This window comes from Salmo salar, chromosome 17 (assembly GCF_965601325.2).
Source record: "Salmo salar chromosome 17, fSalSal1, whole genome shotgun sequence".
NCBI classification, from domain to species: Eukaryota; Metazoa; Chordata; class Actinopteri; order Salmoniformes; family Salmonidae; genus Salmo; species Salmo salar.
The window spans coordinates 63,622,112-63,640,395 of NC_138307.1; the positions used below are offsets into that span (position 1 = coordinate 63,622,112).

Below are 18,284 nucleotides of genomic sequence, written 5' to 3' on the forward strand. Positions count from 1 at the left end.
CTACAACTCTCTGTCCTGAGAGCCCACAGAGGAGGATCTTCGGTGGCTAAGGAACCATCTCCAGGACAGGTTCAGTGGAATAGCATGTCTCCTTGAACCTGTCCCAGAACAACCACTACCTTTTCTGTCATCCTTGTCTGTACTAGACAAGGAATAATTTAAACTCAATATCGATATCTTGGACTCTCAACAATGTGATGATCACACCATCCTTAATTAAGCTACATTTGTTTTAAAAGTTGTCCACATATATTACAAGTATCAGAGATTCAAGATAGTCATATAGCCTTCTCTACCTCTAACCTGCAGGGAACAGAGTGAACATCTGGTGACAGTGCTGCTCTATTCTGGGACAAGCAGACCACCAGCCCGCTATGTAAATCTCAGTTTCACTCCCACAGCTACCATTCCTCAGCAGAGCAATCCCGGTACCTTTTGCAGAATATCAGTCTGTCCCTGATGTTTTTCCTTCTTGACACCAGGCCATCCTCCAAAAGTCTTCGCCTCACTGTGCATGCAGATGCACTCACACCTGCCTGCTGCCATTCCTGAGCAAGCTCTGTACTGGTGGTGCCCCGATCCCGCAGCTGAATCAATTTTAGGAGACGGTCCTGGCGCTTGCTGGACTTTCTTGGGCGCCCTGAAGCCTTCACAACAATTGAACCGCTCTCCTTGAAGTTCTTGATGATCCGATAAATGGTTGATTTAGGTACAATCTTACTGGCAGCAATATCCTTGCCTGTGAAGCCCTTTTTGTACAAAGCAATGATGACGGCACATGTTTCCTTGCAGGTAACCATGGGTGACAGAGGAAGAACAATGATTCCAAGCACCACCCTCCTTTTGAAGCTTCCAGTCTGTTATTCGAACTCAATCAGCATGACAGAGTGATCTCCAGCCTTGTCCTCGTCAACACTCACACCTGGGTTAATGAGAGAATCACTGACATGATGTCAGCTGGTCCTTTTGTGGCAGGGCTGAAATGGAGTGGAAATGTTTTTTGGGGATTCATTTGCATGGCAAAGAGGGACTTTGCAATTAATTGCAATTCATCTGATCACTCTTCATAACATTCTGGAGTATATGCAAATTGCCATCATACAAACTGAGGCAGCAGACTTTGTGAACATTAATATTTGTGTCATTCTCAAAACTTTTGGCCACAACTGTATTATACTAGTACTTCAGGACTATCAGTCCCTATGATATTATACTAGTACTTCAGTACAATCAGTCCCTATTGTATTATACTAGTACTTCAGTACTATCAGTCCCTATGATATTATACTAGTACTTCAGTACTATCAGTCCCTATGATATTATACTAGTACTTCAGTACTATCAGTCCCTATGATATTATACTAGTACGGAAGTACTATCAGTCCCTATTGTATTATACTTGTACTTCAGTACTATCAGGGTGGTACTGAGAGTGCACTGTGTGTGAAGGTGCTCACGCTTGTGTGAAGGAGGTTTTTGTACGGAGACTTCACCAGAATTAATCACTGTGGTGGACTTTTGGAAGTGGCACAAAACTGGTGTTGAAAAGTAAGTCAATTTTTGTCTTTCTCTCATAAAACTAAATGTAATCATGCTATTGAACAACGTTATGAGATGCTATCATCTTCTCCAGAGGAAAGCCTTCTAGGCTATATATTTTTAGAGATTTCTGTGGACAGATTGGATGATTTTTAGAGGGCAGAGTCACTGATGTGAGAGAATTATTATTTGGTAATAAAACCATAAGTATTCTAACGTGCGATTTAAAAAGGGCACATTTTGACGTACAGTATTGCATGTCAGGTCATTGTTCTGTCAAGATGTAGCAACTACTATTTCTATAATATAAGCAACATTTTGTATTGTATTCATAGTAGATGTTAACACTGACATGGTTTCAAGGGGAACCTCATCTATAGTTTTGAATAGTATTTTGAGGTAATTTGTGGCTTTTATCTGAGTAGATTTGACATAAATTGATATTTCATGTCTTATTTAAAATTGTGAATATTAAATGATACTGTACCCAGACTATATGAAAGGGATTTTTAGTCTAGGACTAGGCTTCATCTGTTTCCAGGAAACTCCCTCCTAGTGTTTTGTTGCTCTTGGTGTGCTAAACTGTAGAACATTTATCTAAAAATCCATCCAGAGTTTTTTTTGCCGTTATCTTCATAGATTCAGTGTTTCAGTGTTGTCGGTTGTTCTCTGTACTGTAGCTAGTTGTTCATCCTGTGTGTATTGTTGATCTGAAATGGTTTTGTTCACTGATAACAGTTTCTCCTCTCCTAATGTTATAGAGTAGTAGTAGTAACTGACCCTCTCCTCTCCTAATGTTATAGAGTAGTAGTGGTAACTGACCCTCTCTTCTACTAATGTTATAGAGTAGTAGTGGTAACTGACACTCTCCTCTCCTAATGTTATAGAGTAGTAGTAGTAACTGACCCTCTCCTCTCCTAATGGTATAGAGTAGTAGTAGTAACTGACCCTCTCCTCTCCTAATGTTATAGAGTAGTAGTAACTGACCCTCTCCTCTCCTAATGTTATAGAGTAGTAGTAGTAACTGACCCTCTCCTCTCCTAATGTTATAGAGTAGTAGTAGTAACTGACACTCTCCTCTCCTAATGTTATAGAGTAGTAGTAGTAACTGACCCTCTCCTCTCCTAATGTTATAGAGTAGTAGTAGTAGTAACTGACCCTCTCCTCTCCTAATGTTATAGAGTAGTAGTAGTAACTGACCCTCTCCTCTCCTAATGTTATAGAGTAGTAGTAGTAACTGACCCTCTCCTCTCCTAATGTTATAGAGTAGTAGTAGTAACTGACCCTCTCCTCTCCTAATGTCATAGAGTAGTAACTGACCCTCTCCTCTCCTAATGTTATAGAGTAGTAGTAGTAACTGTCCCTCTCCTCTCCTAATGTCATAGAGTAGTAGTAGTAACTGACCCTCTCCTCTCCTAATGTTATAGAGTAGTAGTAGTAACTGACCCTCTCCTCTCCTAATGTCATAGAGTAGTAACTGACCCTCTCCTCTCCTAATGTTATAGAGTAGTAGTAGTAACTGACCCTCTCCTCTCCTAATGTTATAGACTAGTAGTAGTAGTAACTGACCCTCTCCTCTCCTAATGTTATAGAGTAGTAGTAGTAACTGACCCTCTCCTCTCCTAATGTTATAGAGTAGTAGTAGTAACTGACACTCTCCTCTCCTAATGTTATAGAGTAGTAGTAGTAGTAGTAACTGACCCTCTCCTCTCCTAATGTTATAGAGTAGTAGTAGTAACTGACCCTCTCCTCTCCTAATGTTATAGAGTAGTAGTAGTAGTAACTGACCCTCTCCTCTCCTAATGTTATAGAGTAGTAGTAGTAACTGACCCTCTCCTCTCCTAATGTTATAGAGTAGTAGTAGTAGTAACTGACCCTCTCCTCTCCTAATGTTATAGAGTAGTAGTAGTAACTGACCCTCTCCTCTCCTAATGTTATAGAGTAGTAGTAGTAGTAACTGACCCTCTCCTAATGTTATAGAGTAGTAGTAACTGACCCTCTCCTCTCCTAATGTTATATAGTATTAGTAGTAACTGACCCTCTCCTCTCCTAATGTTATAGAGTAGTAGTAGTAACTGACACGCTCCTCTCCGAATGTTATAGAGTAGTAGTAGTAACTGACACTCTCCTCTCCGAATGTTATAGAGTAGTAGTAGTAACTGACCCTCTCCTCTCCTAATGTTATAGAGTAGTAGTAGTAACTGACCCTCTCCTCTCCTAATGTTACAGAGTAGTAGTAGTAACTGACCCTCTCCTCTCCTAATGTCATAGAGTAGTAACTGACCCTCTCCTCTCCTAATGTTATAGAGTAGTAGTAGTAACTGACCCTCTCCTCTCCTAATGTTATAGACTAGTAGTAGTAGTAACTGACCCTCTCCTCTCCTAATGTTATAGAGTAGTAGTAGTAACTGACCCTCTCCTCTCCTAATGTTATAGAGTAGTAGTAGTAACTGACCCTCTCCTCTCCTAATGTTATAGACTAGTAGTAGTAGTAACTGACCCTCTCCTCTCCTAATGTTATAGAGTAGTAGTAGAAGCTGACCCTCTCCTCTCCTAATGTTATAGAGTAGTAGTAGTAACTGACACTCTCCTCTCCTAATGTTATAGAGTAGTAGTAGTAGTAGTAACTGACCCTCTCCTCTCCTAATGTTATAGAGTAGTAGTAGTAACTGACCCTCTCCTCTCCTAATGTTATAGAGTAGTAGTAGTAGTAACTGACCCTCTCCTCTCCTAATGTTATAGAGTAGTAGTAGTAACTGACCCTCTCCTCTCCTAATGTTATAGAGTAGTAGTAGTAGTAACTGACCCTCTCCTAATGTTATAGAGTAGTAGTAACTGACCCTCTCCTCTCCTAATGTTATATAGTATTAGTAGTAACTGACCCTCTCCTCTCCTAATGTTATAGAGTAGTAGTAGTAACTGACACGCTCCTCTCCGGATGTTATAGAGTAGTAGTAGTAACTGACACTCTCCTCTCCGAATGTTATAGAGTAGTAGTAGTAACTGACCCTCTCCTCTCCTAATGTTATAGAGTAGTAGTAGTAACTGACCCTCTCCTCTCCTAATGTTATAGAGTAGTAGTAGTAACTGACCCTCTCCTCTCCTAATGTTATAGAGTAGTAGTAGTAACTGACCCTCTCCTCTCCTAATGTTATAGAGTAGTAGTAGTAACTGACCCTCTCCTCTCCTAATGTTATAGAGTAGTAGTAGTAACTGACCCTCTCCTCTCCTAATGTTATAGAGTAGTAGTAGTAACTGACCCTCTCCTCTCCCAATGTCATAGAGTAGTAACTGACCCTCTCCTCTCCTAATGTTATAGAGTAGTAGTAGTAACTGACCCTCTCCTCTCCTAATGTTATAGAGTAGTAGTGGTAACTGACCCTCTCCTCTCCTAATGTTATAGACTAGTAGTAGTAGTAACTGACCCTCTCCTCTCCTAATGTTATAGAGTAGTAGTAGTAACTGACCCTCTCCTCTCCTAATGTTATAGAGTAGTAGTAGTAGTAACTGACCCTCTCCTCTCCTAATGTTATAGAGTAGTAGTAGTTGTAACTGACCCTCTCCTCTCCTAATGTTATAGAGTAGTAGTAGTAACTGACCCTCTCCTCTCCTAATGTTATAGAGTAGTAGTAGTAGTAACTGACCCTCTCCTCTCCTAATGTTATAGAGTAGTAGTAGTTGTAACTGACCCTCTCCTAATGTTATAGAGTAGTAGTAACTGACCCTCTCCTCTCCTAATGTTATATAGTAGTAGTAGTAACTGACCCTCTCCTCTCCTAATGTTATAGAGTAGTAGTAGTAACTGACACGCTCCTCTCCGAATGTCATAGAGTAGTAGTAGTAACTGACACTCTCCTCTCCGAATGTTATAGAGTAGTAGTAGTAACTGACCCTCTCCTCTCCTAATGTTATAGAGTAGTAGTGGTAACTGACACTCTCCTCTCCGAATGTTATAGAGTAGTAGTAGTAACTGACCCTCTCCTCTCCTAATGTTATAGAGTAGTAGTAGTAACTGACCCTCTCTTCTCTTCGAATGTTATTGAGTAGTAGTAATAACTGACACTCTCCTCTCTGAATGTTATAGAGTAGTAGTAGTAACTGACCCTCTCCTCTCCTAATGTTATAGAGTAGTAGTAGTAACTGACACTCTCCTCTCCGAATGTTATAGAGTAGTAGTAGTAACTGACCCTCTCCTCTCCTAATGTTATAGAGTAGTAGTAGTAACTGACCCTCTCCTCTCCTAATGTTATAGAGTATTAGTAGTAACTGACCCTCTCCTCTCCTAATGTTATAGAGTAGTAGTAGTAACTGACCCTCTCCTAATGTTATAGAGTAGTAGTAGTAACTGACCCTCTCCTCTCCTAATGTTATAGAGTAGTAGTAGTAGTAACTGTCCCTCTCCTCTCCTAATGTTATATAGTAGTAGTAGTAATAGTTGACCCTCTCCTCTCCTAATGTTATAGAGTAGTAGTAGTAACTGACCCTCTCCTAATGTTATAGAGTAGTAGTAGTAACTGATCCTCTCCTCTCCTAATGTTATGTAGTAGTAGTAGTAACTGGCCCTCTACTCTCCTAATGTTATAGAGTAGTAGTAGTAGTAGTAACTGACCCTCTCCTCTCCTAATGTTATAGAGTAGTAGTGGTAGCTGACCCTCTCCTCTCTCCTCTTTTCCAGCTGGTCCCTCTGTCAGGCCCACAGTGTCTCTGCTCCCCCCGTCCTCTGAGCAGCTCTCCGGGGGCTCGGCCACACTGGCCTGCCTGCTGAGTGACTACTCCCCCCAGGGGGCGATGGTGAGCTGGGAGGTGGACGGGGCGGAGGTGAAGGAGGAGGTCCTGACCACCACAGAAGAAGAGAAAGGTGGCCGCTACAGTCGCAGCAGCACCCTGACCCTGAGCAAGGCACGCTGGGAAGAGGGAGAGGTCTACACCTGCAGGGTCGCCCACGACGACACCAGTGATTCGGCCGCCTTCCGGAAAAGTCACTGTAGTGTCTAGAAGCCATTGTAGGGGGCTAGAGAGTCCCCACATGGTGCAAGTGAAGGAAACATTAGTGTTTAAGAGCTGAATGTTACAGTAGAATAGTGAATAATATCAGTAGTGCTGTGTGCTAAATGAACTATTTTGAGATTTAGTTGTACATGTCTTCTTGCCTCTGAGTTCAAATAAAGCTTGTTTTGATTAAAAAATAACCGCAAGAGTTTATTTAATCATGATTCCAATGATCTCTATCTCATGAATAGGCAGCATATTTCATACTAATTTATATCAATCAGCTTCTTTCATAATTTACCATATATTTACCACCATATAGCTACTCTCATGTTTTCAAACAGACTTAAAAGTGTATCTGATTCAACAAATACTCTGCATTCATTTCTACAACTGAATGATCCTGTTATACTGTAGCATCAATACCAGTGATAATGATTAGTGATAATAAACCTCTAAGATCTGCTCTCAGAACTCTCACTTCTAAATAGTTACTTTTCATAACACATGTATATTTACAATGTTAATTAAATTAGATGTTTTAGCAATGGTTTTCAACAATGTGTATTCTACACTTCATTATTTCCCCTGGTCTTCTCTACCTCCAACACTCTGGGGACGGTGAACATCTGGTGACAGTGTTGCACTATTCTGGGACAAGCAGAACCACCCAGACCTGTCTATGTAAATCTCAGTTTCACTTCCACAGCTACCACACTAGCAGTTGAACAGTTTCACTGACTGAAATAGCCTGGACTGGGCCAGATTTGAGGGATTGACTGGTTTTAACCTGTATGGAGGATGCAGGAAGTGAAACATAACATATATGCCATAATGTAATTAATGACAGATAAAATGAGTATTATACTTTGTGTAGATAGTGTATGTGTGTAGTGTAGATAGTGTAGATATTGTAGATAGTGTAGTGTATATGTGTGTCATGGTTCAGTCCAGCATCAGGTCTCAATCACAGGTCTAGCAGTCAGTAACCTACTCAGGACAAAAAGTTTATACTTCCGTAGATTAACACATCCACTTACATCAGACATTTGATATGGGAACTTGTTCTGGGGGGCTGAAGTGGTTATAACTTTGAATTCATGTTGAGGTCATAACACCTTTTGTTTGGCTTCTCATGTGGACTGGTAATGGCTCACATTTGATCGATGTACCTACATTGACCAGCAGACAAATGACAACTATCGTCTACACATGACTATGTCTTGTTGACTGTACAGAGCTGGGTAAAAAAGTGTTCCAGTTCTCTGGCTCTTTCACTTGGAAGGAGCTTCAAAGGGACATGAAATTGCAGGAGCTTGTCTCTTTGACTGACTACTGTAGCGAGGGTAAAAACTATGGTGGACAATGAAGTGGGGGGCTGTCAATGTTTTAACCCCTAAATGCACCACATCTCCCCAAATAATTATTTTCTCAATTTGTAAATTGATGTTTTTAATCTGTAGTGCTTTGTGTTTTATGTTGTAATTGTGTGTAAACCTTTGTGCTGCTATTTTGACCAGGTCTCTCAGAGACTAACCTGAATAAAGGCAAAATTAAATAAAACATGGGTTTCAAAACATCTAACTTTTATAAGTGAACTTTCAGGTCATGACAAACATAACTAGTCACAACCTTGATAACGATGATGATGATGATGATGAGGATGATGATGGGGAACATGTGATCTGAATGATGCTTTCTAACATATTCAAATTTGACCTCATCTACTGATCAGTGTTCCATGTCACTGTCTCTTCCCCCTCAGCACCTGCAGTAGGTCCCAGCTGTAGCAGTACAGTCACTGTGCAGTCTGACTGAGGGAGGTTTTTGTACGGCTCAGTATCACTGTGTGAACACATTACCACTGTGGTAACTCTGACAGTAGTAATCTCCTGCATCTTCAGCCTGGACTCCACTGATGGTCAGAGTGAAGTCACTCCCAGATCCACTACCACTGAATCTAGATGGAGTCCCAGAATGGAGTTTGTTCCCTGGGAGCATCATTAGTTTGGGTTTTTCTCCTGGTTTCTGTTGGTACCAGGATAGACACTGATGGCCCCATGACTGACCATTGTAACAATTACTATACACATTACTGCTGGTTTTACAGTTCAGAGAGACTGTGTGTCCTGGGACAACAGCTTTCACTGCAGGAGTCTGGGTCACAGTGATCTGTCCTCTGGATTCTGAAACAGAGAAAACAAGTAATTGTACATTACCTGGAATTAAAAACACAATTTCAGTCTTTCAGTTCACTCAAATTGTTTACTTTTCATTGTACAAACACATAACTCTTATTGTTTTTTACCCTTGATGTAGAAAGCAAGTGTCCAGATGAACATGGTGATAAAAGTCATGGTTGTTGTGGGTTCTGTTGTCATGAAGGACAGCTCTCAGTCATGAAGTGTTAAACTCACAGGGATATAAATGCTCTAAGAGCAGAAGGGCAGATGCATTATGCAAATGATGTTTCAAATCTATTTCAGTTTCCAAGTAGGCTCCCATTAGAATATATTTTGTCCTGCATGAGTTTTCTTTTATAATAACTAGGTGGTGCCTATATTTGTCCTATTTCACGCATGTGTGAATTAACAATGTTTATTTTTTTTATATCCCAACTCCCCCTGAGACAGCCTCGGAGAGGGGGGTCACGACCAGGATCTGCCATTATCAACTGCGACCCTGGAGCAATTAGGGTTAAGTGCCTTGCTCAAGGGAACATCGACAGTTGTTTCACCGTGTCGGCCTGGGGATTTGAACTAGCAACCTTTCGGTTACTGGCCCAACACTCTAACCACTAGATACATGCCGCCCCTTTAATAACATCAAACAGCAACTGTTTACTTCATTCCTTTTAACTGGCAACTTTTATGTCACACCACCATCATATTTTTATTCTGATGATGATCAGATGTAATGAACTGTTGTTGTCTTTCATATGGACAATATGGAGGAATACTAGCAACACTGATCTAATGCTGGACTGTACCTACAGACAAGGAGAACACCTGATACACAGAAGAAGGAAAAAATACTAATCTGGATGTCACGTCCTGACCATAGTAAGAGGTTATTGTTATGGTAGATTAGGTCAGGGCGTGACAGGGGGTGTTTTTCTATGTTTTGTATTTCTATATTTATGTTGTAGTTTTGTATTTCTATGTTGGCTTTGTTTGGGATGATCTCCAATTAGAGGCAGCTGGTCATCGTTGTCTCTAATTGGAGGTCATATTTAAGTTGGTGTTTGTCCCACCTGGGTTTGTGGGAGATTAATTTTGAGTAGTGTATGTTTCACCTCTGTGTCCCGTTTTGTTGTTTTTGTCATTCAGTTTATTTATGTATTGCATGGTTTCACAGTATAAATAAAATGTGGAACGACACACACGCTGCACTTTGGTCTGCTCCTTCTTCATCCTACGACAACCGTGACACTGGATTTAAGATACAATTCATATTTGTATTACCTAGAAACAGCTAATATGAAGTGTTTGTTCTACCTGGAAGATGTTAATGTGTATTTGTGTTGGTTATGATTCTGTATGAGTGATCTTCACTGTAAAAGCTGCAGCATCACAACACAGAGAGGTTTTTGTACCAGCAGTAATAGGGATTGTATCACTGTGGTGGACTTTTGGTAGCGGCACCAGACTTGATGTTGGAAGTAAGTAAAGAACAAAATTAACAATTTTATTCACCTTTTGATGCCGTGTTTCAATATCTCTATACATTTTGCCTTGATACTGAGGATTTTTCAAATTAACTTTTTTAGATGATTTAAAAAAAATACACAAGGCCTACACATACTATGGCCAATTTGAATATAAATGTTATAAACGTCTAATCAAATTTGACCTGCCTTTAAACTATGAAAGTGATTAGCCTACATTTTAGATTAGTTGTATGAAAAAACATACTGCACCTACAGTAGTAGGAATTGTACTAGAAAAAGTCAGGTTTGGTCAATCTTAAGGAAATCAAAATGTAAAACACTTTATTTCTAATTGAGTAGATTAAATCATTTCTGAAAAGTATTCATACTATATCAGAGTTAATTATTTGAACCACAGTCTAAAGAAATTAAGCTTGCCAAATGTCCAGGATGTTTTTGTACGAGCAGTAATGGGGATTGTATCACTGTGGTACACTTTTGGTAGCAGCACCAGACTTGATGTTGGAAGTAAGTAACACGCTCTTTGACATTTCTTTCAGATTCTTTTTTGGGGTATTTTACTTTGAAACTCTGTCTCTATGAAAATATTGCGATTTTTACATATTTTACTTTCTAAATTAAAAAAAAAATTATATTACTTTTGACTAAGCCTTCTTTCAAATGAATTGTTATTTAACCAACATGTTCAAATGTAGGTGTTTATTTAAATGTGTGGTTTGATGGATTGCAGAGGATAGTTCTAGTATAACTATTTAATAATATGGATTATAGTTGTTGCATTGTGTATTACTGTTTGTGAGATTTTAAAATATATATTTTTATTGTCTTTAACTCAAATATTTTTGGTTAAATGTGACTTTTGACTGAGCCTTCTTTCAAATAAATATTTATTGAATCAAAATGATAAATTGTAGGTTTATTTGTATGTCTGATTTGTATAATGGCAGAATATCACTTCCAATTCTGGTATAATAACTAATAGTATTGTATATAGTATTCATCATTGTTGCATTGTATTCATGGTAAACTTTACTGTTAGTGTGAAGACAAAGGGTCTCAGTTATGGTTGTCACTGACTTCATGATCTAACATGGATGATATGTGATGAAAATACTATGAATATGAGTAGGCTATTCTGATCAGATCCATTCCTAAACAATATCTGTATGACATGTATAACTGACACCGTATGATTAGTAACTCTAGTTAACCACTTTATACTTGTTTGGTTCATAAATCTGCTTTTTATCATATTACTTTAGTGTTTCTCCACATCTTCTAAACAATCTAACTTTAACATTCATATTTAGAGGGCATTTCCAATTCACTTTATTTTGTTGTGTCCTTTGCTGAAGATAATCTCTTACTGTAGCTGAACTTCTTGTAATTACTTAGTTGATGTGTTCTATTTGTTCTTTGAAAAATATCAGACCTAAATGTTATTGCTTAGTTATTTATGTTCTCACTTGAAACCACATCTTCAACCAACAAATCAAATCAAATCAAATGTTAGTCACATGCGCAGAGTACAACAGATGTAGACCTTACAGAGAAATGCTTAAGTACGAGCCCCTAACCAACAATGCAGTTAAAAAAAAAATACGGATAAGAATAAGAAATAAAAGTAAAAAGTAATTGAAGAGCAGGAGTAAAATAACACTAGCGAGACTATATACAGGGGGGTACCGATACAGAGTCAATGTGCGGGGGCACCAGTTAGTTGAGGTAATATGTACATGTAGGTAGAGTTATTAAAGTGACTATGCATAGATGACAATAGAGAGTAGCAGTGTGGTAAAGAGGGGGAAGGGGGAGGGCATTGAAAATAGTCTGGGTAGCCATTTGACTAGATATTCAGGAGTCTTATGGCTTGGGGGTAGAAGCTGTTTAGAAGCCTCTTGGACCTAGACTTGGCGCTCCGGTACCGCTTGCCGTGCGGTAGCAGAGAGAACAGTCTATGACTAGGGTGGTCGAGTCTTTGACAATTTTTAGGGCCTTCCTCTGACACCGCCTGGTATAGAGGTACTGGATGGCAGGAAGCTTGGCTCCAGTGATATACTGGGTCATACACATTACCTTCTGTAGTACCTTGCGGTCAGAGGCCGAGCAGTTGCCATACCAGGCAGTGAGGCAACCAGTCAGGATACTCGATGGTGCAGATGTAGAACCTTTTGAGGATCTGAGGACCCATGCCAAATCTTTTCAGTCTCCTGAAGGGGAATAGGTTTTGTCGTGCCCTCTTCACGACTGTTTTGGTGTGCTTGGACCATGTTAGTTTATTGGTAGTTTAAGGAACTTAAAGCTCTCAACCTGCTCCACTGCAGCCCCGTCGATGAGAATGTGGGCGTGCTCGGTCCTCTTTTTCCTGTAGTCCACAACACTCTCCTTTGTCTTGATCACATTGAGGGAGAGGTTGTTGTCCTGGCACCACATGGCCAGGTCTCTGACCTCCTCCCTATAGGCTGTCTCGTCATTGTCGGTGATTAGGCCTACCACTTTTGTGTCGTCGGCAAACTTAATTTATGGTGTTGGAGTCATGCTTGGCCATGCAGTCATGGGTGAACAGGGAGTACAGGAGGGGACTTAGCACGCATCCCTGAGGGGCCCCTGTGTTGAGGATCAGCGTGGCAGATGTGTTGTTACCTACCCTTACCACCTGGGGGCTGCCTGTCAGGAAGTTCAGGATCCAGTTGCAGAGGGAGGTGTTTAGTCCCAGGGTCCTTAGCTTATTGATGAGCTCTGAGGGCACTATGGTGTTGAAAGCTTAGCTGTAGTCAATGAATAGCATTCTCACATAGGTGTTCCTTTTGTCCAGGTGGGAAAGGGCAGTGTGGAGTGCAATAGAGATTGCATCATCTGTGGATCTGTTGGGGCGGTATGCAAATTGGAATGGGTCTAGGGTTGCTGGGATGATGGTGTAGATGTGAGCCATGACTAGCCTTTCATAGCACTTCATGTCTACAGACATGAGTGCTACGGGTCGGTAGTCATTTAGGCACGTTACCTTAGTGTTCTTGGGCACAGACACTATGGTGGTCTGCTTGAAACGTGTTGGTATTACAGTCTCGGACAGGGAGAGATTGAAAATGTCAGTGAAGACACGTCCTGGTAATCCGTCTGGCCCTGCGGCCTTGTGAATGTTGACCTGTTTAAAAGTCTTACTCACATCGGCTGTGGAGAGCGGGATCACATAGTCTTCCGTGACAGTTGGTGTTCTCATGCATGTTTCAGTGTTATTTGCCTCGAAGCGAGCATAGAAGTAGTTTAGCTCGTCTGGTAGGTTTGTGTCACTGTGCAGCTCTTGGTTGTAATTCCCTTTGTAGTCTGTAATGGTTTGCAAGCCCTGCCACATCCGACTAGCGTCAGAGCAAGTGTAGTATGAGTCGATCTTAGTCCTGTATTGACCCTTTGCCTTTTTGATGGTTTGTCGGAGGACATAGCGGGATTTCTTATCAGCTTCCGGGTTAGAGTCCCGCTCCTTGAAAGTGGCAGCTCTAGCCTTTAGCTCAGTGCGGATGCTGCCTGTAATCCATGGCTTCTGGTTGGGGTATGCACGTACGGTCGGTCACTGTGGGGACGACGTCATCGATGCACTTATTGATGAAGCCAATGACTGATGTGGTGTACTCCTCAATGCCATCGGAGGAATCCCGGAACATATTACAGTCTGTGCTAGCAAAACAATAGCTTATCATCTGCTTCATCTGACCACTTTTTTATTGATCTTGTCACTGGTGCTTCCTGCTTTAATTTTTGCTTGTAAGCAGGAATCAGGAGGATAGAATTATGGTCAGATTTGCCAAATGGAGGGCGAGGGAGAGCTTTGTATGCGTCTCTGTGTGTGGACTATAGGTGGTCCAGAGTTATTTTTCCTCTGGTTGCACATTTAACATGCTGATAGAAATTTGGTAAAACGGATTTAACTTCAATGGGCTAGGTGGGATGTTTGCGTCCCACCCTAGTCAACAGCCAGTGGAATCGCGTGGCGCGGAATACAAATACCTCAAAAATGTTATAACTTCAATTTCTCAAACATATGACTATTTCACACCATTTTAAAGACAAGACTCTCGTTAATCTAACCACATTGTCCGATTTCAAAAAGGCTTTACAACGAAAGCAAAACATTAGATTATGTCAGGAGAGTACCCTGCCAAAAATAATCACACAGCCATTTTCAAAGCAAGCATATATGTCACAAAAACCAAAACCACAGCTAAATGCAGCACTAACCTTTGATGATCTTCATCAGATTACACTCCTAGGACATTATGTTATACAATACGTGCATGTTTTGTTCAATCAAGTTCATATTTATATCAAAAAACAGCTTTTTACATTAGCATGTGATGTTCAGAACTAGCATACCCACCGAAAACTTCAGGTGAATTTACTAAATTACTCATGATAAACGTTGACAAAATACATAACAATTATTTTAAGAATTATAGATACAGAACTCCTTAATGCAAACGCTATGTCAGATTTTAAAATAGCTTTTCGGCGAAAGCACATTTTGCAATATTCTGAGTACATTGCTCGGCCATCACAGGCTAGCTAATTTGACACCCACCAAGTTTGGGGCTCACTAAACTCAGAATTACTATTAGAAAAATTGGATTTCCTCTGCTGTTCTTCATCAGAATGCACTCCCAGGACTTCTACTTCAACAACAAATGTTGTTTTGGTTCCAAATAATCCATAGTTATATCCAAATACCTCCGTTTTGTTACTTACAAAATGTTTTTTTTTTTTTTTTTTTACTTTTTTAAAATCACTGTAAAATATTGGCTGGTATTATAGCAAGAAACCAGGATTTTTTATGTGGAATAAAAAATCCGAAGGGTAACGCACGAGCGCATTTCGTGACAAATTTCAAAATATTCCATTACCGTACTTAGAAGCATGTCAAACACTGTTTAAAATAAATTTTTATGCTATTTCTTCTCGTAAAATAGCGATAATATTCCAACCGGGCAACGTTGTATTCATTCAAAGGCTGAAAGAAAAAAAATGGAGAAGTCTCGAGAATGCGCATCTCAGTATCACTGTCCCCAGGCTGACCACTTACAAACTCTGCTGCTGTACTTTGCCCAGAGACAGCAGACACCCCATTCCACTTTCTGGTGGCTTTAGAGAGCCAATGGAAGCCTTAGAAAGTGTCACGTTACAGCACAGATGCTGTATTTTCGATAGAGATGCAACAGAAGGATAACAAATTGTCAGACCGGGCACTTCCTGTACGGAATCTTCTCAGGTTTTGGCCAGCCATATGAGTTCTGTTATACTCACAGACACCATTCAAACAGTTTTAGAAACGTTAGAGTGTTTTCTATCCAAATCTACTAATTATATGCATATTCTAATTTCTGGGCAAGAGTATTAACCAGTTTAAATCGGGTACGTTTTTTATCCGGCTGTGAAAATACTGCCCCCTAGCCCCAACAGGTTAAGTTACCCTGCATTAAAGTTCCCGGCTACTAGGAGCGCCGCCTCTGGGTGAACGTTTTCTTGTTTGCTTATGGCGGAATACAGCTCATTCAATGCTCTCTTAGTGCCAGCCTCTGACTGTGGTGGTATGTAAACAGCTACGAAGAATACAGATGGAAACTCTCTCGGTAGGTAGTGTGGTCTACAGCTTATCATGAGATACTTTACCGAAGGTGAGCAATAGCTCGAGACTTCCTTAGATATCGTGCACCAGCTGTTATTTACAAAAATACATATTCCGCCGCCCCTTGTCTTACCAGACGTCGCTGTTCTATCCTCCCGGGAACATCTTATAACCAGCCAGCTGTATGTTGATGTTTTCGTCGTACAGCCACGACTCCATGAAGCATAAGATGTTACAGTTTTTAATGTCCCGCCGGTAGTTTAATCTTCCGCGAAACTCGTCGATTTTATTCTCCAAAGATTGCACATTTGCTAGCAGAACGGAGGGAAGTGGGGGCCCTTTCGGCCCCTCTTTCACCGCCTCCTCTTCACGCAGATTACGGGGATTGGGGCCTGTTCCCGAGGAAGCAGTATATCCTTTGTGTCGGGCTCATCAGAGTCGTGAAAGGAAATGAAGGACTCTGCTAGTGCGTGGTAATCGCAGTCTTGATGTCTAGAAGTTATTTTCGGTCATAATAGATGGTAGCGGCAACATTATGTTCAAAATGAGTAAAAATACAAGTTACAAACAACACAAAAAAATGGACGGAAAATGTCTGCCTTCTTCTCCGGCGCCATTTTACAGCAGTTCATATTAACACAAGATGCTACAATGTTAACGGATTAACAGGAGAGGTCTATATACTACAACGTTAACAGATTAACAGGAGAGGTCTAGATCCTACAATGTTAACAGATTAACAGGAGAGGTCTAGATACTAAACTCAGCAAAAAAAGAAACGTCCTCTCACTGTCAACTGCGTTTATTTTCAGCAAACATGTGTAAATATTTGTATGAACATAACAAGATTCAACAACAGACATAAACTGAGCAAGTTTCACAGACATATGACTAACAGAAATTGAATAATGTGTTCCTGAACAAAGGGGGGAAAAAATCAAAAGTAACAGTCAGTATCTGGTGTGGCCACCAGCTGCATTAAGTACTACAGTGCATCTCCTCCTCATGGACTGCACCAGATTTGTTGTGAGATGATACCCCACTCTTCCACCAAGGCACCTGCAAGTTCCCGGACATTTCTGGGGGGAATGGCCCTAGCCCTCACCCTCCGATCCAACAGGTCCCAGACGTGCTCAATAGGATTGATATCCGGGCTCTTTGCTGGCCATGGCAGAACACTGACATTCCTGTCTTGCAGGAAATCACGCACAGAATGAGCAGTATGGCTGGTGGCATTGTCATGCTGGAGAGTCATGTCAGGAGGAGCATGCAGGAAGGGTACCACATGAGGGAGGAGGATGTCTTCCCTGTAACGCAGAGCGTTGAGATTGTTTCACAATAAAAAATATTGCAGGCAAACGAGATATAAGACAAAAAAAACAAAAAAACAGTCCCAGTCTCAAATCTCTGGAAGACTGAAACAGTTTTCCCTCAATAATTTCCCAGTATTTAGCGCCATCCATCATTCCTTCAATATTGACCAGTTTCCCAGTCCCTGCCGATGAAAAACATCCCCACAGCATGATGCTGCCACCACCATGCTTCACTGTGGGGATGGTATTCTTAGGGTGATGAGAGGTGTTTGGTTTGCGCCAGACATAGCATTTTCCTTGATGGCCAAAAAGCTCAATTTTAGTCTCATCTGACCAGAGTACCTTCTTCCATATGTCTGGGGAGTCTCCCACATGCCTTTTGGCAAACACCAAACATGTTTGCTTATTTTCTTCTGGCCACTCTTCCATAAAGCCCAGCTCTATGGCGTGTACGGCTTAAAGTGGTCCTATGGACAGATGCTCCAATTTCCGCTGTGGAGCTTTGCAGCTCCTTCAGGGTTATCTTTGGTCTCTTTATTGCCTCTCTGATTAATGCCCTCCTTGCCTGGTCTGAGAGTTTTGGTGGGCGGCCCTCTCTTGGCAGGTTTGTTGTGGTGCCATATTCTTTCCATTTTTTAATAATGGATTTAATGGTGCTCTGTGGGATGTTCAAAGTTTTGGATAGTTTTTTATAACCAACCCTGATCTGTACTTCTCCACAACTTTGTCCCTGACCTGTTTGGAGAGCTCCTTGGTCTTCATTTTGCCGCTTGCTTGGTGGTAGGCTCCTTGCTTAGTGGTGTTGCAGACTCTGGGGCCTTTCAGAAGAGGTGTATATATACTGAGATGTATATATACTGTGACACTTAGATTGCACACAGGTGGACTTCATTTAACTTATTATGTAACTTCTGAAGGCAATTGGATGCACCAGATCTTATTTAGGGGTTTCATAGCAAAGGGGTCGTATACATATGCACGCACCACTTTTCGCCAAGGGAGGTGAATACTTTTGTAAGGCACTGTATATACTCATAAAGACAGTAAGCTAATGTTAATGAACATTTGATCGATCACACCTGTATTGAGCTACATTTGATTTACAAGATCCACATCATTCCACCGGTATCACATCTTCAACATAGTCATAGAGTCTTTT

General features: G+C 40.8%; 1 long non-coding RNA gene and 1 gene segment (V, D, J or C); both read left to right on the forward strand.

Moving 5' to 3' along the window:
* The first annotated feature begins 694 nt into the window (after positions 1–694).
* Positions 695–6,728, forward strand: LOC106576386 (uncharacterized). Its single transcript, XR_001321934.3, has 3 exons — positions 695–709; positions 793–1,548; positions 6,215–6,728. It is a non-coding gene; the product is annotated as an uncharacterized LOC106576386 (long non-coding RNA).
* A 2,409-nt stretch (positions 6,729–9,137) lies between these two features.
* Positions 9,138–18,284, forward strand: part of LOC106576385 (Ig kappa-b4 chain C region-like) — a 40,484-nt gene continuing 31,337 nt past the window's right edge. The window contains 1 exon segment of the C gene segment in view: positions 9,138–10,705. Coding sequence covers positions 10,648–10,705 — 58 coding nt within the window.